At 38.5% G+C, this 24,633-nt stretch overlaps 1 protein-coding gene across 6 annotated transcripts in view; it reads right to left on the bottom strand.

The window, feature by feature from the left end:
• Positions 1–5,947: 5,947 nt before the first annotated feature.
• The window catches only part of NALCN (sodium leak channel, non-selective), a 229,626-nt gene continuing 210,940 nt past the window's right edge, over positions 5,948–24,633 (bottom strand). For all 6 annotated transcript variants that reach the window (XM_053970810.1, XM_053970811.1, XM_053970812.1 and 3 more), the window contains 13 exons: positions 24,464–24,570; positions 23,990–24,064; positions 21,163–21,282; positions 20,105–20,173; positions 17,681–17,829; positions 16,888–16,981; positions 15,952–16,084; positions 15,317–15,432; positions 12,856–13,013; positions 12,053–12,203; positions 10,244–10,393; positions 9,447–9,564; positions 5,948–8,155 (listed from right to left, as the gene is read on the bottom strand). In XM_053970810.1, coding sequence (XP_053826785.1) covers positions 7,962–8,155; positions 9,447–9,564; positions 10,244–10,393; positions 12,053–12,203; positions 12,856–13,013; positions 15,317–15,432; positions 15,952–16,084; positions 16,888–16,981; positions 17,681–17,829; positions 20,105–20,173; positions 21,163–21,282; positions 23,990–24,064; positions 24,464–24,570 — 1,634 coding nt within the window. In that variant the 3' untranslated portion in view covers positions 5,948–7,961. The remainder of the gene's footprint in view (positions 8,156–9,446; positions 9,565–10,243; positions 10,394–12,052; positions 12,204–12,855; positions 13,014–15,316; positions 15,433–15,951; positions 16,085–16,887; positions 16,982–17,680; positions 17,830–20,104; positions 20,174–21,162; positions 21,283–23,989; positions 24,065–24,463; positions 24,571–24,633) is intronic.

Genomic DNA, 24,633 nt, shown 5'->3' with positions numbered 1-24,633 from the left:
CTGTTTTATTGACAAAGCACAGAAAGCAAGCTGTACTTTCAAATATTTCTCAAAATGATTAACTATCCATCAACAAATATAATCTGTTATGGTATTTCTCATCTAACCACAGCTTGTAAATGAACATATGTGAATACTTGCAGCCAGGCAGAGAAAATCCAGAAACAAAAAGCAGGCATCATGACAAACAGGCATCACTGTTCAAATTATTGAGCAGAATTTCTGTGTCCAAGAAGTGAAACATGTTTATTTTGTGACATAAGGCTTTTGGCATCCTTAGCTATTTGTTTCTTCAGCTTTAGTATCTGGATTTTGAAAATGGTCTCACTCCTGAATTTTCCTGAGAATTGATATGCAAATTTCAACTGCATTCCATTTGACATGCAAATATCATAGTCACTGGAGATACAGAAAATGGAATGCTGTTGCTAACTCAATCTATTACAACTTCTGTGCAAATCATATACAAGTGGGAATTCAAATGTCATTAGTTTCTGAAAAAGTCATGCTTCCACAAACAAAATCAAGCAGCTTTTCTAGAAGTCCTATAAGGTCAATGAAAGGTCCCTTGTTATATAATGATGGTGGAAATATCTTGTCACTGCAGTGTCTAAACACTCTACAAACCAAAATAATTAAACCAATATTAAACCACTACCACAATGGGGATCGAGCTACTTTATCTTGTGTGAATGTGTGCAGAGACCAGTGTAAAGTAACGCCAGCCCTCTAGTGTTAAAAAAGTTTACATTTGTTATAGTTCTGTGATACCTTGGTAGAAGGCTCAGCTATCAGAAATTGTTGAGATGGTCTGTTTTTGGCAACTCTGACTGTCCATCTCCAGGGGAATATAATGTTAGATGGGGGATGATATTAGATTAAAATGCTGTAGTTAGATTAGCTCAGAAAATAGGTCTTAGAGATTGTACAAAAAACCTTCTCCTGATGAAAAGCACTGATTTACTTGAAAAAAGAAAGGGTTTGGTGAAAGCAATCTGAGCCCAAGTCGACTGTTAGTGTACAGATGTGTGCTTTGTTCAGCTCAGTCACCTGGGATAAGGTAAGGAATGTATCTCAGCAGCCACAGCGCGCAACTGAGGATGTCCTGCATGCACTGTGCCATGGCCGGAAGGCTTGTAGAAATATTGGGGGTTAAAGAGCTGCTCACACCCCCTTCCAAGGACTGCACGAAGTGGAGGGAGTCATACCCAATACAGACTCATTTGAAATGACTCCTCATGGGTGGTTCTTGGTGTAAATTGCCCCAAAATGCCCAGCAAATCAATCTTGTGGCAAATCAGTTGGAGTGTTACGTGGCAGAGCCAGGGCTGCCCTGGCACTGGGTTTCATGGATGCTCAGGCAGCAGGGAGACAGCTGCTCCTAAGACAGCTTCTAGTTATCATCTCAGCTGCTGCCCGGGACCATAAGAAGGGCCTCCTCTACACAAAAGACTTAGCACCACATAATTAAAGGTGTGGGTCTTAAGAGGGCTGACGTGTAGACCTGTGGGAGCACTCTTGCCATTAGAATAAAAGCGAGGTTATTTGGGTTTAAACATAGATCAATATAAAAAATCTTTAAACTGAAATAAGCATTTCCACAGGTATTCAAAGTGATTTAGAGAAATCAATTTGCAATAGCAGGTTAAATTTAAGCTGGTGCAACTTCCTCACGTAGATAATCCCTTACAGATACACACTGAATTGAATGCATATGAAGTTGAAATACATCTGTAGGCCAGCGCAAGAAGGTTTTAATGCCTAGATTTTCAGTCTGGGGCATTTTACACAGGTCAGAAGAGGCAACTGGGGGAAGAGTAGACTGGTCAAGTTCCAAGCATTGTACTTTCTGGTGGAAGAGCTGGAGCCAGCTATGAACAACTGCATTTGACACCTTCTTAATCACAGCAGCCAAACCTGTTACTGGATCACACCCTCAGGATTGTCTGCAGTATGGGAGTGGATAAATGATAGACCTAGTACCACTGATCTGAAAGTGTTGGCAAGAAAGCTTAGGCAAGCCTTTCAGTGTCTCTTGACTGCTCTTGGCTGCCCAAGCACCATGGGGACAGAGGTCACCCTCCCTTCGTAGAGCAGTCTGAGGGGACCTGCATCTTCTCAGCCACTGATGAGATTTTTAGAGTTTTAACTCCTCTCCACTGTGGGTACAGTGAAAAAGCAGAGTTTTGTCATGGAGGACAGAGGCACAGCTGCATCTACCAGCTTTGAGAAGGAAGTGGTTGTCTCCAACAGCTGGGTGACCAGGGCCAGTAGTGCTTATAAGCACTTTAAAACTCACCACCAAGTGTCTGGTCGCACTGGAGGACTTGGCAGGCAGCTGAGAAGGAACTGAGAAGTGATTTGACTTGGAAGGGTCTTAAAAGATGATCTAGTTCAAGCCTCCTGTTATAGGCAGACACCTTCCACTAGACCAAGTTGCTGAAAGCCTGATCCAACCTGGCCTTGAGCACTCAGGGATGGGGAATCCACAACTTCTTGGGCTAATGTTTTCCAATTCCTTACCACCTCAAAATGAATAATTTCTTGCTAATACCTAATTTAAATCTACCCACTTTCAGTTTAAGACCATTAACCCTTGTCTTGTCACTACAGGCCTTGATAAAATATCTCTCTCTGCCTTACTTATCATCATCCTTTAGGTACTGGAAGGTGCTATAAAGTCTCCCCTGAGTCTTACCCAAACTCCGGGATGCAACATCTTCTCTTCTTCAGGCTGAACAGCCCCAGCTGTCTTCATAGGAGAGGTTTTCCAGCCCTCTGATCATCTTCATGGCCCTCGTCTGGATTTGCTTCAACAGATCCATGTCTTGTTTATGTCAGGGACCCCAGTGCTGGACACAGCACTCCAGGTGGGATCTCACCAGAGCAGAGTGGAGGGGCAGAATCCCCTCCTTCTACCTGCTGGTCACACGGCATTTAGTGCAGCCCAGGATACCGTTTGCTTTCTGGGATGGAAGCTCATATTCCTGGGTCATGACCAGTTTTCAGCCAGATGAACCTTTTCCTGGGGGACTTAAAGAAAAATTGAGTGAATTTTTATGCATGATAAAAAATGATGAGGAAAATCAGTTTTTCATAACAAAAATACTAGTAATTTTTAGTCAAATACAGGAAATAGGTTTTGATGAGATTTAAAAATTAAAAGTAGAGACAAAATGTGAAAGTCCTTAATTTCAACATAAGTGCATTTGAAAAACAGAGACATTAAGAAAAAAGTAAAACTTTCTTTGTTTTCTTAGATTGGTCAGAACAACCTAGAAACTTGACTTTTCACAGAAACAGAGATTTATTTATTTTTAAATAGCCTCTAAAATAAAAAAGGGAACCCCCCCCCCAAAACTAAAACCCAATGCCCAGGTAACGACTTTGTTTTTGTTTTTTTTTTTTCTTTTTCTCTTTTTCTCTTTTTTTCTTTTTCTTTTTTTTTCTTTTTTATTTTTCACTTTTATTTCTCTCTGTTTTTAAATGTGCAGTGAACAGATTCCCCAGGTAGTGTGAATTTAGACAATCTGAGAGGAGATATGACTTCATCTGTAGAACACGTAGTTCTATAGAATAAGTGCTGAGACAAAAAAGCAATACTTACTACCTTTATAAACTGGCATCATATACATTATAGTGAAATCCTAACTGTTGAATCCCTCATTTCTTGGGAGGACATGCTGAAAATGGAGAATACGCTTAGACTTTGTCCACCCTACATGAAATTGGACAGCAAAACATAAAAGGAAACCAGAAAACAGGGTATGAGAGAGGATGTAACATCCAGCTTCTCTGCCAATGAACTCAATGGCCAATTCTCTTCCTTTACCTTTGGGGGAAGATGTACTTACCAACAGCATTTCCACCAGAGTGACTTCCAACATGTGGAAGACCCAATCAGAACCTGACTGCCCAAGTCTCTAGGACTCACTGATATCTGCTGGTATAAATCAGTTTGCTTCCAACCTCAGCAAAACTTTTCCTGAAAGTAACTCCCACTGAGACACTGGAGGCTTGTGCCACTTTTGCTTGATGCCCGAATTCAGAAAGAAGAAAAGGCTAATGTCAGCAGCTCTTCAGGTTGATGGATAGTGTTTGGGGTTTTCTTTTTCCTTTTCTAGATGTACTAAAGACATTTCTTGTGTTTCCAGTAAGACACCCTTGTATGAAGCACACTTTTGTAGGTGCTCAGGTAATTCACCCAAATTCCTCAGGGCAGATATGCAAGTCAGGTAAAAGTATGAAACCAGTAAGGGTACTGGAATAAGCATCTGAGACAGGAACCTGTGGAAGGGGGATAAAGTGCCACTGCCCATACACTTAGCTCATTAATGGGTTAATAACTTCATACTTAGAGGTTCTTCGTTGAGAACAATGGGCAACAGCTGCTAATGGGGTCTGACACCAGCGCCCTTGGGATGAAGAGGAAGGTTAATTGAATTCTAGTGAGGCTCCCTTTGTGTTTCAGAGCAATTGAACAAACCAGGGCAGCCAACTTCCCAGCATCAGCCTATGCATTGTGGCAAGTTCATCTGTGGTGTGACTAAATTGCCTTCAATAGCAGGAATGAATTCAGCCTCTCAGAGCCAGATTCAGGGAGACTGAGATAATCCTATTGGAAATTCTGATTGACAACTCAGGCCAGTGTTTGTTTTCGGTTGTGGAAGTATTGCAGAAGGAATGGGCATTTTGGATGGGAGGTTGCTTGCTGGTCCTCCAAATTTACTCTTACAACAGTGCAAACTTCAGTTATTCATGGACACTGTAATCTGCATGGGCATGTTGTGAATAACAGAAGAGAACAAAATAGATTATTCTCACAAGGTTATTCACTTGCTCTTGGCATTTAATCTTCTTTGTCTTCTCAGAAGCTGATACTGGTCTTTGAATACAGACAATACTGAATGTTATTTTGAAGATGTTTAAGCCTGATTGCTCCACATTAGTTAAAAACAAAGATGATATTTTCAGGTTGTAAACGCATACTTTATGTTTTCAGTTCTTAATTCAGTTGGATGTCTCCCAAAAGGAGATGGTTTCAGGTTATTAGTTTCTTCATTAAAAAAGTGTTTGTCTGAAATCTGACCTGACTTTGGAATGATATTGACATACATCTTTGCTGTGTGTTCTTAGACTTCCCACAAGCAGGTTTTTATTTCAGCAGTGACAATATGCACTATACGTTTTGTCCAACACTTTTATAACTTGCTTCCTATGAAACAGATATTTCTTAGTGGATGAAAAGAAGCCAAAACAACTTCCTTTTTTCATTTGTATAGGGTGACTCTGCAGGTAGTAATATTCCCTGAGCAATTTTTTGTTTACCTTTGCTTAGGATCTATTCCTAAGGCTTTTCTCTAAGGCTGTCTGGACTCTCTGACTTCCTGACACACTGTTTCCTCTTTGTGTCTCTCCATTGTCGGTGCAATCTCTTTGAAATCCAGTCATTCTTCAATTCTCTTCTCTGCTTTTCACCTTCATGTGCAAATATGCATTGGTTTCTCCGCTACAGAGTAGGACCCTCTTTAGTTATGTTGGCAGTGCTGTGCCAGGTGTGCCTGTGTATATATTATTTTCATATCTTTGTAACTTCATTCCACTTCCTGTGTCTGCAGAAGTAAAATGGTGTGCACACGCACACACACACACACACACACACATACACCCACACACTCACATCCAGGCTCTGAAGCAAAGAAATAATGGGTTAAATAAAAATAAATAATGAACAGTCCTATTTAGTGCCATCTTTTGACTGTGACCCCTTGTGGCAGTACTGATGAGGTCAGTAGCTGGAGTGAAAAAACCAAAGACCCTCAATTGCAAGAGGTTGAAAGCACCTCTACATAATCCTGTACAAACCACAGAGATTGTTACAATGCAGCATTATCATGGATAAGCCACATACAGCCAATGCAGTTACAATGAAAACCAGAGGGAGGAATACTGCTTAAAGCAACTCACTTTTATTGACAGTGTACTGTAAGGCAAGGAAAAAATGTTTGCCAGATTTTTTAAAAAGAAGGCTTGCAGCAAGATTGATCTGCAGTTCAATGTATTATTGAGCTGTCAAAGATACTCTCTTTTATAAATCAAATATTTATATTTTTGTTATATATACAAAAGCTCAACTTAAACAAGCACAAAACAGAACAAAGTAATGGATTTGCATATGAAGTTTTGTTGATGGTTCATGATCTAGTAAACAAGAGAATGCACATATTCTTTTACTATAGAGTTACAGTTGACTAGATTTAAACTTAAATATATCCCAAAACACATAAACCCCCCACAAAATACAGATGAGTTCAATATAATTATTTTAGGAAAAAAAAAATCTAAACAATGTTCAACCATACACTGGGAAAAAACATTAACAGATGCCAAGAAAGCTGTATTTCAGAGTCAAAACTAATTTTTCATTTTTGGTGAAGGCATCTTTGTGTTTTCACTCTTGTATTCTGGCCACTTTAGATTAATAACTTGGCCAGAAAAAAAATGCAAAACACTGGCTTTTGTCTGCTTTTGAAAGGATATATTTTTGAAGTAGTGATGTAAATAAATCGTGAGCCTCTTACAAGATCTCACATCAGGCCATGTTAGAGCAAACTATCATTTCCATAGGAAACAATGGTAACAGAAAGGTCCCAGCTATGCTATAAAACCTAGTCAGGGGCCAAGCAACAAAATCTGCAGCCTCTTAGTTCTTCCCTGAGGGAAGGGCACAATTTTACCCCACATTTTTTGACAGCCTTAGATTCTGAAACTAGCAAACACAATTGTGTTTTGTGGCTCTCCTTCTCCACCTCCATATCTGTATAGCATTGGCCTTTCACTGGAAAAGCTTTTATGAAAGCGATAGCTGCTTTTTCACTGGCAATAATGTAGTGCTATTGGTGGCTCATAAAACAAGTGAAGGCTAACATGTCAAATATGATGTGCTGGGATAAAAGGGACAAAGGTACTTAGTCACAGCACAGTGCCATGACTTACCTTTACAGAACTGCAGCATGAGCAGTAACATGGGTAAGTAAAATTCTACCTATGCAAGCAAAACTGAAAGTATTTTTAAATACACACAATACTATTTTGTAATTAGAATCCCCAACATGCTAATTTTTATCACAGGCAAGAAAACCTTAGGAGTACACAAGAAAAATGGGACCCAATTAAAAGAAGAATAATGACACCACACATATATGTAACCAGTATATGCTGAAATGAAGCATAAAACCATGTTTTTCATGTGAAAGTCTTCTGCTGGATGCTTAAATGCACAGTTTTTAATGTATTTTTTCCTCCCCACCCCCCATTTTCTCTATGAAAATCAAGCTCTTTATGTAATCAACCAAACCTCGAAGATATTTACATTTTAAAAGCCAATCCTTCACCTTCTAATTTTGAAATGAGTAATCCTGTATCTTTCATAATTAAAAAAAAGGTCCAGTGAAAGCTTAGAATTGTAATTCAGTATCTGTACTTAGTAAAAATACTTCCCTTGAACATGAAGTCAGTGCTGACCTCTTCAGGTCATTTGTGAATAATAAAATTTTTCTAAAGAAATATTACTAAGTAAGGAAAACACGACAAGAAATACATTACCCCTGTATTGTAAAGTGTTGCCACTTTAAAGTAGGGTAAAGGTTGAAGGAAAACACAGGGGTGTGTATATCAAATTTTCACTATAGTTTTACAGAACACATGAAACCTTTCAATGACCTGTCTGCTAAAGGCATTATAGTCTTTCTGGCTTTGTTAGTACTGCTATAGTATGCAAGTTTCTTAGAGTACAGTTAGTACCTACAGAAGTCAATTCTAACACAGAAGTGTGGGCTACACTTCATATGGCAGGAGGATAAGCATAAGAGAAAATTTATTACATTTTAAAGAAATCATACATCACAGTATCTTTAATTCTAAACATAAAAAATTAGATTGTGGTATGACTTAAATGCTTCTCAGATATCAAGAAGGTCCTCTCCACTCTCATCACTCTCCACAGTTAATTGTCTTGTCCACCATTTCTTGACTTCTGATCCACAGGAAGCAGCATCGGACATGGGATTCATTTTGCATGCAACAGATTTCATAGTTGAACGTCCACCAAAACGGAGGTTGACTGAAGACACTGAATGGCTTATTGGTTTGGGGGCTAGGAAATTAAACAGAAAGTTCAGAAAGTTATGTATTAGAGTAGATCTGCTTCTTGAACATTTTTGCTTAGAATTCAGGTATAGAAAACTAGCTAGACTAGGGCACCTTTAAACTGACTTAGTGCAGAAAGGGTAGAGCTTTGTTCTAATTTGTTTGTCCGTTTGTTTTCCCAGCTCCAGATGTTCACACTGCTTCCACTAATCTGCTGGCAGAACAGTTTAACTAAGCAGTGCCTCATTTCCTTCTGTTGGGATACCTGGTGCAAAAGATCTCTTCTTATCCAGCTAATTGCAACCTAAATGACTTAGGCAGTACTTACATGAGCTAACCTGCTGGCAAAACAGTGAAAGTAAGTAAATGTGAGGAAGGGGGTGGGGGTGGGGAGGTGCTTTTAGGATTGGCAGCTATATCTAGAAAGTGATACTTTACAATGACCTAGGGGTTGAAACCAGTACAAGTTGCTGGTATGGCACTAAACCACATGTCTAAATATATAAACCCCCCAACTGATAAATATATATAACCCCACAACTGATCTTAATTATGCTATTCATGATCTTAAATACCAGTCTTTGCTGGACTGGAGGCAGACTACTTATCTCTCAGCTGTATTGTACATGGAAATGACCCTCTTTTTTGGGACCATCCAGTGAGGAATGTTCAAAACTGACACAGATCAGTGCTAAGAAAGGAAACCCTGGGCTATTAATTCTTTCAAGATTTCTCACTTGAAAAACCTATGCAGTTGACTACAGTAGTATGACTCCTCCTTAACATGCTTCCTCTCACTTTTTCTCTCTTTTCCAACAAAATGTTGATATTTGTTGCTCAGTGATATTTAAATGGAAATCATGTATTGAAAGCTTTCTATTAAACTATCCTGTTTCTTGGACAAGTACACTGGCAACAAAAATAGGGTCAGTGGTAGTCAACTCTCCTGCTTCCACTTAGATATGATTAAGGTCTGAACAGTGGCAGCCTTTGAGGGCAGCACTCTGGTTCAGAATAGGACTGACTGATGCAAAAGGTCCTGAGCAAATGTATGAAAAAGTAAAAAATGTAACCACTTGCACAGAGCAATGCTTGAGCCCATCTTCCAAACTTTCTGAATTGTGAAGAAAGGATGAAACTGCTTTATTCCAACAGGCATGAGGACAGGAAAGCCCTGATGTGGGTGCAAGCAGCAGACAGGAGGGAGAATTGTGAATCATGAATCCTTTCTTGGCCTTGTTATTGCACAACAGCAATTATGCATGTGGGGACTTTACTGATAAACCTTTTTCACTTACCTGATGGCAAGCGCCATTGTCCAAATTTCCGCTGAGGTTTCCCAGCATCTCCAGTGTCTTGTCTATAGCCACCTCTGTCAGAAAGTGTTGGGCTAAGGAGCTGCTGCTGGCTACTTGTCTGAACAAGAAAAAAAGAATCTCAGTCATAGCTCCCTAGGTAACCCTAGGAAGGGATACCTTTCTATTATTTTTTAAGCTTTATCAATGAATACCAACAAAACATATTGCCATTGGTTAGGGCAGCATGCTTTCTGCGCTTTAATACCCCAGAAAACTACTACTAACAGACAAAAGGAAAAAGGTCCTGCGGGCTCTCAATGCCATTCATCCTATTGACGGGTATGAAATTATTCTCAGCCTACTACGACCATTTTGGAAAGCACCCCTTAGGTTGTGCCTTCTATATTTCCTATCCTGGAAGAGTCCAGGACTGCTGCTCAGAGGTCCCAGCATGCCCAGTGTTCTCTCTCTCAGTGTAAGCACCACTTCAGAATGCCTGAACTGCAAAGCTTCACATCCCCAAGCCTGCACATAGCTCATGCAAGAGATGAAAGCTGGGGCTGCCATAGTTGCACAGCTGAGTTTGCCCTTTATGGTGATAGCAAGACAGCTAATGTTGGGGAACTTCTGCCTTAGAGCATCTTGTCTTTATATCTGATGGCAAAGACTGAAGTAAAACAAGGTATTATTTTTAATTTTTTTTCCCAGTTAAAATGATGTTTAAAAAAGAACAAATAAGAAACATGGAAGTTTTCTGAATTTGCTATGAATAGCTGATAGTTTTCTGGATAACATACCTCTGGCTGTACACTGTTATCTTGATTAAGAGCATTCATATCTTCACTTGGCTGTGTTGTCTCAATGCTGGGAGGATTCAGAAATCGGCTCAACTCCTGCTGTTGGCTCTCTCGTAGGCTGTGGATAATGCTGCACGACTGCTGCTGTTTCTATCAAGGTACAGTATGTGATGAAAAAATGTTCTCATTGCTCTGTCACACCAACATGTTTGATTTTTTTTAAAGCATTCCAAATATTTAACTGAACAGTGATCACCAGCTGTGGATTCCAGGTGCATCGATAAAGATCCATGTATTAGATAACATAAATATTTTAATTTTTAAAATTTAAATATTTTGATTCACTTTATTTAAATAAAGTGAATTCCAGCATATTTCTAACCTTTAGGGAATAGAGGATGAAATTTATGAACTACATTAAGTGGAAGGTATGTTGCTTAATTGTTGGTTTAAACCTAGAGTTTAAACACATATGAAGTTTTGAATTTATCAGTTAAAAGTTCTTGCAAAGAAAAAGAAACCAGGTAGAGATTCACAGGGAATTATATAGATTCATAGGGAATGACATGAAAGCAATGAAAAAATTAGGATCTTTTTCATGGACTTTGGAGCAGATTGTTAATAAAACTGAATAAAATAGTAGTGAAAACCTTGGGACTAAGTATAGATTTACAGTACAAATAGAAAAACAAACATACTACCATTATGATTTTACAATCTAATTTGCTTTTAAATTAAAATAAACAGCACTTAGGAAGGATTTCACTTTCCTGGGTAGTTTTCACATGATCCCTCTAGGGAGACTTAGAGAATAACAAGAGAATTTCAAAATATATCTTAACTTCCATAATTACATTCAGTTTATAAAATGTTCATAGAATGTGAAATGAACTGATCCATATTATTAGAGTGAAATGAATAGCATATTTACTTTAACATAGTGTAGTTCAATATCATAATGAAATGAACAACAGAGTTGAACAAACCCAGAACTGAGAGCTGAGATTAAATTTACTGCCATTATTATCACAGAGATGAAATCAAAATGAAACTATGTATCATTGAACACTGATGTTTCAGCTGGAATGTACATCATATTCAAAATGTCCAGCTAAGTATTTGTATAAATTTACAAACAGAAGACAGATGCCATAATGACAGATCACTATGGAACATCTCCTATTACAAGGAGTAATTTTTTATAAAAACAAAAAATATATGTGTCAAAACCTGGAGTCAGAGTCATAGTAACTGAAAAATTGATCATGAATGCAACCAGGTTGTGACTTGGTCCATAAGCCTGCTTTCCATGTAGACACTCTGCTCATCTGCACACACAGTAACTGTAATGGCTCACTCAAATGATTTAATACAGGCTCCATCTGGAGAATCATCTACAGGTTTCTCATCTGCCAGCAGAGGCAAGGAAATTATACAATTACATTATGTGAGGAAGGATTAGGCCTATGAAGTTCCATCTAATTAAATTTTTTTTTTTCTTTATTCCTTTGACTTTGGTCTCTGCATATGCACCTTCCTGTTGTATTGAAAAGACAGATAAAGTTTGCGCAGGAAGGCAGTTTTTGCCTTCAAAAGATGCTTAATTTTGTAGCACTGTAGAGCTGTAATAAACAGATCTATTTTTGTAGAGCTGTAACAAACATTTTTTTGCTCAGTTAGCAACTGCTACACACTTCAAATAAGTATTATCATTACTCCAAAGTAAATGAAGCATAGGGACACAGATTCCAGCACTGTTGAGCAGTTCAATTTATGCAACCATTTAGATACTGCTTTAGCTTGACTTACTGCTCTGATTCGCTTTAAGCATTTTTTCAGCCACATTCGTATGGTCTGTTTGGCCACCTCCTCTTCTATGGTATATTCCAGTTGCTCCCTGGCAAGCAGCTCTTCCAGTTGAAGACTTTTTCTGATATCAACAGACCTGTATGAAAGCATGCTGGAAGAAACACAATTTATTTATTTTTAAATTCTGGTGTCTTTGCATTTTTTAGAGAATCAAAGCTCAAACTTAAGACCTTAGTGTGAAAATACATAATTCAGGCGTGCACAGTAAATTCACATTTGAAGCTAAAAAAATTGCTAAGATGATTTCTAGAGAGACTTACTGTGCTCAAAACAAAGACCTCATCACCTACATCCAGTTATCTAATACAGGTGAACTGCTGAACTGTAAGCAATTAGGGCATTTGTGGTGGTTTGGGTTTTTTCCCCCACTAAGTGTTAACACTTGGATAATGTTCCCATTTCTATTTTATTCCTAGTCAGGCTCACTGTCATGTTGCTACACGTGAATGTACATTTCATTAGTTGGGATACAAAAGGAATATGTGACTGTAGTTTGTGATAAACCTCCTTCAATGAAAATGTCAAAACTACTTAGAGCTGATTCCCTAGGACCCGCGTTTGCCATCACTAGTATTTTTGTAGGGAAAAAAAGGGAAATCTAATTTTTGTAAAACATTTAATATTACAGTGCCTCTGTGGCTACCAGTCTTGCCTTCTCCTGAGCCTAATGGCTACCTCATAGCCTGGAAAGAAACACTGGCTGTTACATCTGTTCTAAAAATGTGGAGAAAATCTCAGTGTACCTGAGCACGTCATGAAAAGTGACATCACCACCATTGTGGAGCCGCTCCATTTCATAGCACATGTGCTTGAACAGCAGCTTGTCCTTGTCAAGATCCACCTCCAGCCTGCCTCGCAGAAGCCTCAGCAGGAATTTCACTCGGAAGGTAGGGATTACACCCTGTGTTAAATTGCATAATTGATGTAAATTATTACTGTGATCTAACAACCAACTCAGACATTCAACTTGATCACTGAGAGAAAAACTATTTCGCCTAGCATATTTAAGTCACTGGAAACACATTGCTGAAGAATGTGCACATTCAGCCAGTTCTTCAGCAAATTCACAGAAGCTTTTGTGGTTATTTGACTCATATACAATGAGAATCTATGCCGTTAATTTTGCCATAATTTTTCAAAATTGCTTGGGGATTTAGTTTCCCCTTTTGCATTCATCTGTAATTAGAATCATACTCCCAAAGAGCTGCCTTTGTATAATGGAAATTAAACTATAGCTTAAGCACTTATAGCCATGTCTATAATTTGTTGTAAACCTGTGCCCTTCTCTGTGCATCTCTGAATGACCAGGAGAATGTTGAGAGTTTACTGGCTTTTTAAAGGTTATCTGCTCTAAGAGGCAGCACATCCTGCAGTTTTGGTGACAACAACTTCTATCTGTTGTTACAAAATTAAGACTGAGTGTACCTTTCTCTGAAACTGTGGTATTCACAATCTTCAAATACCTTTTGTTCTGCTAAACAAGCCTCATCAGAACTATTTTTTGCTGTAAGGTGTTCCACATCAGAGAGATTTTGTCAGTGCTGGGCACCATGGATTCAGAACTTTCTAACGTCATGAGTACAGACTGCAGCTTCTCTCTTCAGAACAGCCATGTGCCAGCTACAGACAACCAACTACTTTCACCATAATGTTGTTTGCATTCAAATCTCAGTGATGTCATGAATCATTCAGATGATGATTTAATTTGTGTGGGCATCTGAGCAGTTCAGTCTCCCAGATGTCATTCTCATTTCAGAATCACAGAATGGCTGAGGTTGGAAGGAAACTCTGGACCTCACCTTGTCTCACCCCTCTGCTTAATCAGGGTCTCCTAAAGCCAGTTTCCCGGGATCAGGTCCAGATGGCTTTTGAATATCTCCAAGGATGGAGACTCCACAAACTCCCCAGGAAAACCTGTGCCTGTGCTCAGTCATCATCACAGTGACAAACAGTTCTCTGATGTTGAGAGGTAACTCTTGTGGTTTAGGTTGTGCCTGTTGCCTCCAGCCCTGTCACTGGGCAGCACTGAGCAGAGCCTGGCTCTGTCCAATTTGCACCCACCCTGCAGGTATTCATATACATGGATGGGATTCCCCTGAGCCTTCTCCAGGCTGAACAGTGCCAGTTTTCTCAGCCTTTCCTCTCAGGAGACTGGTCCAGTCTCTTCATCATCTTTGTGTCCCTTTGCTGGACTCTCTCCAGTATGTCCATATCTCTGTGTACAGAAGAGCCCAGAACCAAACCAGAATTCCAGCTGTGGCCATACCAGTGCTGAGCAGAGCAAAATGATCCTCTCTGCCTTGGCCTGCTGGCAATACCTTGTCTAATGCTGCCCAGGATACCATTAGCCCTCTTTTCTAAAAGGGCAATGGTGGCTCATGTTCAACTTGGCATCCACTGGGGCCCCCAGGTCTTTTACTGCCAAGTTACTTTCCAGCTGTGTGGCCTCAGCACATACTGTGCCTTGGTTTATTTTTCTCCAGGTACAAGACTTTGTAGTTCTCCTTGCTGAACTTCATGAGGTTTCTGTGAGCCCATTTCTCCAGCCTGTGAAGGTCCCTCTGGATGACAGCTCGACTCTGTGGCATATCAGCCACTCTGCCCAGCTTGGTGTCACCAGAAAATGTGCTGAGGGTGCCCTCTGCCACTCTGTCCGTGTCATTAATGAGGTTATTGAACAGGACTGGAGCCGGTATTCACTCCTGGGGCACACAATGAGTTCCTGGCCTTCAACTAGAACCTGTCCTGCCAACCCTCACCCTCTGGACCTGCCTATGCAGACAGTTTTCAGTCCACTTCATCTCACCCAGCCCATACTTGATTAGCCTGCCTCTAAGAATTTTGCAGTGCTGAAATCTCAGCAAAGATCTTCTGAAGATCAGACACAAAAAATGGATATGAATCTGTAGACTTCCAAGGGAGCAACTCTCAGGGAGCTGGGAGGAAAGATGCTATTATATAGATCCTATAGATAGGTATGTTTGTTTGTAAAACTGCTATTATAAGTACTTCACAGAATACAGGTTAATATCTGTATTAATATCTGAAGGGCCCCAAGCAACATTAGATCATGCTCACATCTCAAATTTGAACAGTAACTGCTCAGAGAATTTTGTCACACTTTACCCCCCTCATATTCCTTTTCAAGAAAAACTGGAAGTTTACTGTATCTCTTCTTATTACCAAGAAATTATTATTTCTTACCTCTCTTTTGTCATCAACCATGTTCCATATAATTTGAAAATGCCTTAGGTCATTATAACTTAAAAGCTGATCTTCTTCAGTTGAGTAAAACAATGAGAAATTCTCCACAATGATAGCTGAAAACCACAAGAAGAAAATACACCCTAAAGAAAGCCTGTAGTTACATTGTAGCATCTAATCCTGTTGTGCAACCTCCACATTAACAAATGCCTGTATGCCAAGACAAGGATTTTGAATGCATAATATACTGTTTTGCCACACCAATATTCAACGTGCTTTTTAAAAATTGTATCTTAAACGCTGGTGAGATGCCTAATCTAACATCTAAAATCTATTAAGTGAATTCCAATGATGTTTGAACAAAGGTTAACTGAAGAAATAAAAGCTTAGAAAACAGTATTCTGTAGGGCAACTCTACTCTACAAAGAGAAAATATCTCTTTGTTCCAACAGCTTTCATTCCCAAACTTCCTGAGATTTAGCATTCCCATGCCAAAGTATCAAAATCATTATATGCATGCAAGGCAACATTGAAGGTACAAGGTAGCCTCATACCTGAACAACACAACAGACTCACACCTAACATACTACATGCCAAGATGTACCTTGTTGTTATTATTGTCTATTTTCACTTACCAACAAGCAAATTTAGCATGATGTATGCAATGATGACATAGAAAGAACAGAAATACATAAGAGCACCGGCATAATTTCCACAGTCTGTTTTCCAGTAGGTGCTGTTATCTGGTGTACAAAATGGAGGCTGAACCTTCAAAACAAAAGAAAACAAAGTAAAATAATAATAATAATAATAATAATAATAATAATAATAATAATAATAATAATAATAATAATAGTAATGACTATTACTTCTTGAAGGCTTCCCAATTAGGAAATGATACTGTGGCTATTATTGTGGGCAGGTTGGTTTTTTTCCTTTAGTAGACAGAAACCAGGAAAGAGAGAGGTATGACAAAAAAAGGCTGAGGCATAGATCTTACTACCATACAGAGGGCACATTGTGCCTTATGCCACTGTACAGGAACAAGCCAGTGCTTTGAAGCACAGTGATTTTCAAAACATTTATTCCCTGATCATTAATTTTAAAAAGGAGAGGCATATGATCTTCCTTGCAATGGAAAGCACAGACAAACATTTACTTGGGCAAAATATAATGATTCAAGGAGGAATTTTGAGGTCATCAAGACTATCACTCACATGGAATAAGCCAAAGTGCAGGAATCAAAGACAAGGTAAATCTGAAAAGACACCTTGCCCCAGTCAAAGCAGAGATAATAGTGAAAAAGTGAGTTACTGCATTTTTGATTTTGAAACCATCTGTTTATTTTTGGTTTTAAATCATCTAATGGCCTAGCTCCATTAAATACTATACTGTGAGTTCATACTGGAACTGCAAGTTGTGCATCATGTTCTGAGGTTTAGTGAACATTATTTTCTTGAAGAGATAAAGGCAAGCCCAACATTCCTTGTGCTAAGATACTGAAAAGCAGTTTGAGATGGAAGGGTATCTCTCATTTCTTGTCTACTTATCTCTGGCAGTATTGTAATTACCATGCAGTCATGCATAATTTTGTTCCAGTCTTCTCCAGTAACTATTCTGAAGAGTACAGTAATAGCCTTGCCAGCTGATGAAAAATTTGCATGTCTGTTTTAAAGAAAGAGAGAGAGAAAGATTGAGAGTGAGAGATCATTTCACTTCCCAGAATTAAACATTGGCAAGGAAAAATGTTTCCATTTTCTTGTTCTTCTATTTTAAACTAAAAAGGATTACAGTATTATTTGAATGAGCCCATTGAATTATTTATTTAATGACTTAAGATACAATAACTGAACTCTAGCTTAGACAGAGGTCTGAGTATTTTAGCTCATTTTATCAGAGAGCTAAAGAAAACTCAAGGTCAGATCCCATTTCCTGTCTCTATTTTCTTTTGTAAGCCTGATGATGACTGGGAAATCTCCAGCTAAAAGCCAGTTCAAAGAACTGCCTCCTTTCTGTATCAGTCTGGTATATGGATCCTGTTCCTGGGTGATGCCAGTAAGAGCAGTAGGTACACTGTGTTTCAGCATCTTGTGGGCTAGCACAGTACTGCTTTGAAGCATATTTCAGCTGGCATAATGAAGAACAGCTCTCAGTCTGCTCTGGGTTGGATCAGGTGTCATTTAGTCCAATGCACAAGGACTGGAAAGATGGCTCAGTGTCTCCTATCAGAAATTCTGTTTAGAGCTCTTCAGCCAGACCTGAACATCTGTCTGTTTTTTACCACAGATAAACTTCTCTAGCAGAATGTGATTTCTTCAGGCTGTTTAAAGAATATCCCTGTGAGGTGGGAACTCCATACTGTACCTGTTAATGTTCTCTCCGTATTTCACTGTACCAAATAACACCACTCCAGCAAAAGCATAACAAAGAAGCAGTAAGAACATGCCCACTATGATGAAGAAACTCTTGTACATGCTGACAACCACAGTCAGGAGAAGCATTTTTAGTGTTACCTGTAAAGACAGAGAAAAAACAATCCATGACAGCATTCAGGAAAGCAATGATAAAACATAAATGTGAGTTCTTGGACTTGCTATTTTGACAACAAATCCTTTAGACACATTTATTAATGGATGAGCTCAGTAAAATGGTACATTATGAATGTGATTTGAACTGTGTGTGCTTTTTACCTGTTAATGACATCAGCATAACTTCCTCATTTACAAGGAAATCAAGATCAAGATGTTGCTCCTCAAAAAGTATATATAGGATAGTTCAGTGTAGGATATTACAGTGATGGTACAGCATAAGCTTAACTATAATATTCGAGGATCAGTATTCTCCTGAAGTATCAGTATTGACACTGCAGGAACAGTGGTGAAGTAAACTACTTTGGGCTTATCGAAAGTGATCCTAACTGTTAGACAGAAACCACAGATACTGCAGCCTACCAAAAGGAATATTTTCATGTATAATGAAAGAGATTTCCTTAAGATCTGTACAGATTCTTTAAGCCAGTAATTTCTCATGGGAGTTTGTGAAAGACCAGGGATACCTTCCAGAAGCCTTCTAGTACTTAAGCGGGGCTGATAAGAGAGCTGGAGAGGGATTTTTACAAGAGCATGTAGTGACAGAACGAGGGCAGGTAGCTTTAAGAGGCTGAAAGAGGTGAGGTTTAGATTTGGTATTGGGAAGAAATTCTTCATTGTGAGGGTGGTGAGGCACAAGTTGCACAAGTTGGAACAAGTTGCCCAAACAAGTTGTGAACGCACCATCCCTGGAAGTGTTCAAGGACAGGTTGAATGGGGTTTTGAGTAACTTGGTCTAGTAGCAGGTGTCTCTGCCCATGGCAGGGGGATTGGAATGAGATGATCTTTAGGGTCCCTTCCAACCCAAACTACTCTGTGAGTCTGTGATTCTGCAAAGTTGGCCAAAGAACACAAAATGAGAGCATAATTTTGAAAATGTCATAGGCTGTGGGCCTTGATAATAGATATTACTTTTCCATGCATGTATATTTTACATTTTACTCTTGATAAATTTATTGCCCTAGATTGTCATAACACTTTTAAATACTTTGGATATGATAAAAAATTCCCTTTAATGACACTGAGGGTGTTATTTTTCTTTATAATAATGACAAATTCCTGCTGATCTTTAGTCATCACATTGCATCGGGATGGGTAAATCAGTGAAACTGATACAGGTAGTAACATGAAAGTACAAATGACTAGGTCAAAACCTTGAAAAAAACTTTAGAATCAATCAGAAAGCTTTGAAGCCAATCACTTGGTCTGGCTGCACAGGAGAAGCAAGGATTTTTCATTTGATTTCCAAGGCTCAACAGGCTCTGTGTAGTCTGATTTAAAGAAAACTTTTATCTTTACTGAACAAACCCTTTGACTTACTGTTCTTAACCTTGGCAACCTAGTACAGCAGTTTTTTCATCACATTTACTTTAATATGTCAAACTTCACGGAAAATATTTGGATAGTCTAAAGAAGTTCTACAGCAAGGGAATGCAGTGTCACCACTTGTTAAATAAATGTGTTTGTTCTCTGCTTATGCTTATTCTGCCAGTCTACTCTCAATTACACCAGAGGAAATTCAAACACAAAAGAAATGTAAACTTGAGAAGTGACTTGCTTTGTCACCATCTCAGTGTTTCCAGAAGAACATCTTGATCCAAAATTGTTTTTAAATTGAATATAAATCCTTTATTGTGACAAGACATACATTGTAGAGACAAAAGGCACAGACCTGCACTCTGGAAAAAGAAACTTTTTAAAGAGAGCACTATCATAATAAGATGATGCATTTGACCACCACTACAACAGTCTCACAATGAAAATAAGAAAAGAGCATGCCTCACTGAAATGGAAAGGGCTGAAAGTAGCACAGTGTATGTTCAGAGTTGTAGAGAGCATTTTTAAAAGCTGTGGTATTGCAGCTGCACTTTGTTTTCTGAAAAAAAATCAGCTTTTCCAGTAACTATAGCACTATTATACAATCTACTTAAAATCCTGACATTTTAAATACAGCATGTAAAGTTGCAGACTGCTATTTGGTCGGTTTTTTTTTTTTGGGGGGGGGGGGGTTTCTGGTTGGTTTTTTTTTTTGTTTTTGTTTTTTTTTTTGTTTTTTTTTTTTTTTGTTTGTTTGTTTGTTTGTTTGTTTTTTTGCCGAGGAAACAGAGCCTTACAGAATTTGCATGGGAGATGCACAGCATCTAGTCCTTTAATCTATACATGAGCACTGCAGTAATTGTAGTTGCTAATTTATACTTACATGCTTCCCACAAATGGAGAAAAACCTGAAGACAATTACACATGCCCCCATCATGTAAGTGTATGCATTCTGGAACACAAACACAAAAGACTTAAAACATGGTCCCCCAGGAATCTCTTGAACAGATCATGATAACTGATTTTTTAGTAATGTAGGGCACTCCCCATATGAAATAAGAGAAATCATAAACGATTAGCAACAATATAAAGAACACAAAGCCAACCTCCCCACACATCGAGCCCAAAACCCTTCAGTTCTCTATTAATTATGACCATCAGGCCCAGTGTACTTGTCCAGGAAGCTGCTGGATTACAGAAACTCCTCAGGCCTTCCAAGCTACTTAGTAGCTGTGAATGTCAGGGCAAAATGACTAGTCACATGAAACAGGTTTTTCTTCAAAGAGAACATGGGGCAGACAAGAGAAAATCCTTCAGACATTATAGGGTTGTGACTTTGAGAACTTGTGACTGATAACAAGTATCAACCATCCCTTCTCCTTCCCCTGTAAATAAAGAAACCAGGAGTGTAGTTAAATTTTAAAAACTGGTGTGAAATGAAGGGAGAGCTGATTTCCTCCCCTCTCTCCTTCATGTCTTCTTGAATTAAACACTGCCCCTTAATCAAAACCAGTGGTACAGAATCACTGTTGGGTTTGGGAGGGTTTGTACTGTTCAGCAGTTTTGAACCTGTGCCTTCTTCCAGTCCTCTGGTCCTGTCTGTATTCTGTACTTTGCCTCTTTCTTCCTTCATGCTCATAAGACCTTTGTTAGCAAGAGCTCTCACTCTTCTCAGTCTTCTTCCTTTTCTCACTTACATCCCTCCTAAAGGCTTGTTTCCTACTACATTTACAGACTCTAGCTTGCATCAGTAAGACAATTTTGCACTACATGATTGTACAAAACAATCATTCTTCTTAGCATCAAGCTTAGTTTCTTTCAGACATATTTCAGCCTTATTAAACTCTCAAAGATTTATCTGGATATGTAGCAGCAATCCTTCTGCTGGAGCCTCAAGATAAAATAATTTTAATCACTGGAATTGCATTTTGTAGATCTTACCAGTAAGGCAAAGTGAAGTATGACCCATATAACTCCAAGAGATGTCACCAAGAGATCATACCGATTTCTTCTGCTTTGCCAGAAGCCAGAAGGTGACATGGCAATAATCTTCATTGTGACCTATGGATAAAAGAATTTCTCACTTGTAATGAAGAAATGATTATTCCTTGCCATGAGATCCTCTTCCATTCTAAATGTTTGATTGGGTTTGTTTTATGAAATAGTTTCAAACAACAAGGGGCAGGTTTCACCTCAGCTCAATATTCCCATGTGGACTAACTGGATAATATTAGCTTCCCTAAGGTGGAGGAAAATTGGTACACAGATGACCAAGACCAAGGGATGAACAGCATTCTGAATTGTCTCTCTACCTCCATCAAGTATCAAACACAGGAGTGCAGCTAACCACCTCAGACTGAATGCTTAATATATAGATTGCTGAGGTGAATGCGGGGTTAAAATAGCTTGAAGTTAAACAAGTAATGTCAATAACGTGGCTAAAAAAGGTAGCAGTATCCTATCTAGCTAACTGTCTGTAAGCAAGCTAAAATCACATAAGCAGGTCTGAACTCAGGAATATAATTGTGTTCTGCAGCACCTACAGATCAAATTTATTAAAAAGCTTTCCTATATTGCAAATATTTCTTGCTTTAAGGAATACTCTGTACTTAGCAGCATGAAAGAGAAAAAAGCTAAGAATAGTAAAGGCAGTATATTTGACAGTGAACCTGATAAAAGACAGCTTCCAAAGTGCTTGACATTTCCAATTTAAGTAGGAGGAATGAAGATAAGAAGCTCAAGAATAGATACGAATAGTTACAGAAATAGTCAAATCAGGTAATGGACACCAAAGTAGAGTGATGCACGTAGAGGGAACACCTGAGAGTTTCTCACACACAAGTCATATTAAATCTCAGAGCAGGTTATGAGTTACTGTATAAAGGCTATAAATGTCAGGCATTCATTATGTTATTTTTTCTATCTCATTTTGCAACCCTGCCATTTAACATTTCTGAAAACAAAACCAAATATAAGAGGACACTAGCTTGAGGTAAAAGGCTGATTTTCCAGTTAGCATTTTGCTTTATAATGTTTTCTGAAGCCTGACTACAAAGTGAACAATATGGTCTCTGAATCTCTAATTACCATTTGAGTTACTAAGGTATCTCACCTTCAGTTACCTGAGATGCCCTAGAGGATTGAAGATGGATTGATGGATCTGGCAGGGATGACATAAGACCTGTAAACATCCCTGTCCTTCTGGAGTGGCTAGTGGAGGTAACTGAACCTTACCCTTCATCTCCCTCGATAACAGTAACAGCTTAAATACCTACCTCACATATAGAATTTAAACACCTAGCTTCAGGTGTCCGTAATCTTGAACTGAATACCACACCATGAAAATAAAAAAAATCACATCTCCCTTTACTCTGTCATCATCAGCGTGGTAACAAAAGTGAGATCTATAAATTCTTTCTATTTTCTATATCACATATATATGATGTGAACAGTAGAGGTTTAAGGCTGAATCAGGAGTTGTAAGATTGGACACAGGGCCATCAGCTGTGCAGAAAGCAGACTCTGTGACAAGACTATACTGCAGTAAGGATGATCTTGAGCAGGAAGCTGCTTCCTCTCTCCATAAATTGTGTGTAGTCACAGTGTGATAGCTTGCCTGTTGAGACAGTCAACAAATTTTTCCTGGCTCTGACCAAGTTCCTTTGAAATTCTAGAAGTGTATTTGTTTCCCCTGGCAGTATAAGAGAAAAAAGTATTTCCAAAGACATAGTTACTAGGTAAATTAAAACCTGCCTGTGTATGACACAAATAAAACTTTTCTGTGTTTGCTCAGCCTCTCCAGACATACTGATTTCTCCTGGGTAGTGAAAAAAAGAAGCAACAACATGGACATACTCTAGCTACAGCTGCTACAAGGTATTCACTTCATTTTTTATTCATCACTACTGGCAAAACCTATCAATGGAACATAGGAACTGTCAGATTGGATTAGAGCAGTGGGAAATGTAGTCTACTATCCTGTTTCTGATAGTGGTCAGTATCAGCTATTCAGTGGGGACTGACAAGAAAAGTAGTCAACCAAAAACTTTAAAGAATTATGTACCATCCTAACCACAGAGGAAGCACCTTCTTTAATCTTAAATGGATATCCTTATACATTTAAAAAGTAAGTGTTTTCCAAAATGTGTTTAAATAATTAGATTCTAGTCTCATGAAAACAGGCTAAATACACTTTGCAGAGTTTGTAATAACAATATTCTCATAGATAGAGAACTGCTACCACACTGGAGCCAGACTTGCGCAGCAAAAGATAGACAATACTGGAGCTGGGGTGTAGCTTATAAAAAAGATATTAAAATGAAGTATGATATTTAAAACACAACAAATCTGAGAGAGGTTTGATTTTGTCACAGGTACAGAATAGCAGGAATTAACACACCAGGTAAAACATAAATGGATGAAGCAGAACTTCTGTGAGGCAACACAGACCTTTTGTTGTATGGAGGGAATGTAATATGACATGTTCTACAAGAAAAGAGTTCACTGTGTTCACCAAAGCACACTGTTATACTCAGGCTTGAATATATATAAAAAACCACAAAGCTCAAGGTTGTAGAGAAGTATGACTATAACACATTAAAAGTTTCTTCTTACAATACATGTTTAAAGACAAGTGACATGGAGAACCCTGAATGTACACATTCAGAAATAAACACCCTAGTGAAGAACGAGAAACATCCCTAAAAACAAAATGAAATATATAGATACAAGTCTTAATCTCAAGAAGTCAAAAAATATATTACTTTACCTCAAGGACAAAAATGAAGGTGAAAACAACAGACATTGTTGCTAAAGGCACAGTTACTGGATCTGCAGCATCCCACTGAAAAGCAAGCATAATGCATTAATAGAAGAATAGCTGTTAATAGAATAAATGCCTCTTCACTGCCTTAACTTTTCTTATGGGTTTTGTTAATGACTGAATTTCACTTTAAAATATACTCAGAAAGGAATGGCATTTTGGTGTACTCTTCTCTCTCAGATTTACACCTTAACTAGAAATTATAAATAGTGGATCAGACTACAAAAAGGCAGAAATTGACTGAGCTCCACAAGTTACAATTAATCTACAGTGATCTATGCCAACTGATTTCTGTATCTAGAAATCACATTTCCTTGCATTCATCACACTAATGGCTCAACTGATCATTAATTGGTGTTAGGAAATGTGCAAACACATGCTGTAGTACTGTAATGAAGTGCTTAATAGACACACAATTACCTTTACTGATAACAACACAGACTGGGCCAGAACAAGTACAGCAATAGTTCTCTTAAAAAATGGATGCTGAGTTATATCATACATCTTTGCTCTAAAGCCATCGTTATCTGAAAAAGAAAGAGTTTGAGGAGGAGAGTTAAAATACACAGTAACATCCATCCTCCCCTATT

Source organism: Vidua macroura, chromosome 2 (genome assembly GCF_024509145.1).
Source record: "Vidua macroura isolate BioBank_ID:100142 chromosome 2, ASM2450914v1, whole genome shotgun sequence".
NCBI classification, from domain to species: Eukaryota; Metazoa; Chordata; class Aves; order Passeriformes; family Viduidae; genus Vidua; species Vidua macroura.
This window is presented reverse-complemented; position numbering and strand designations above follow the sequence as displayed.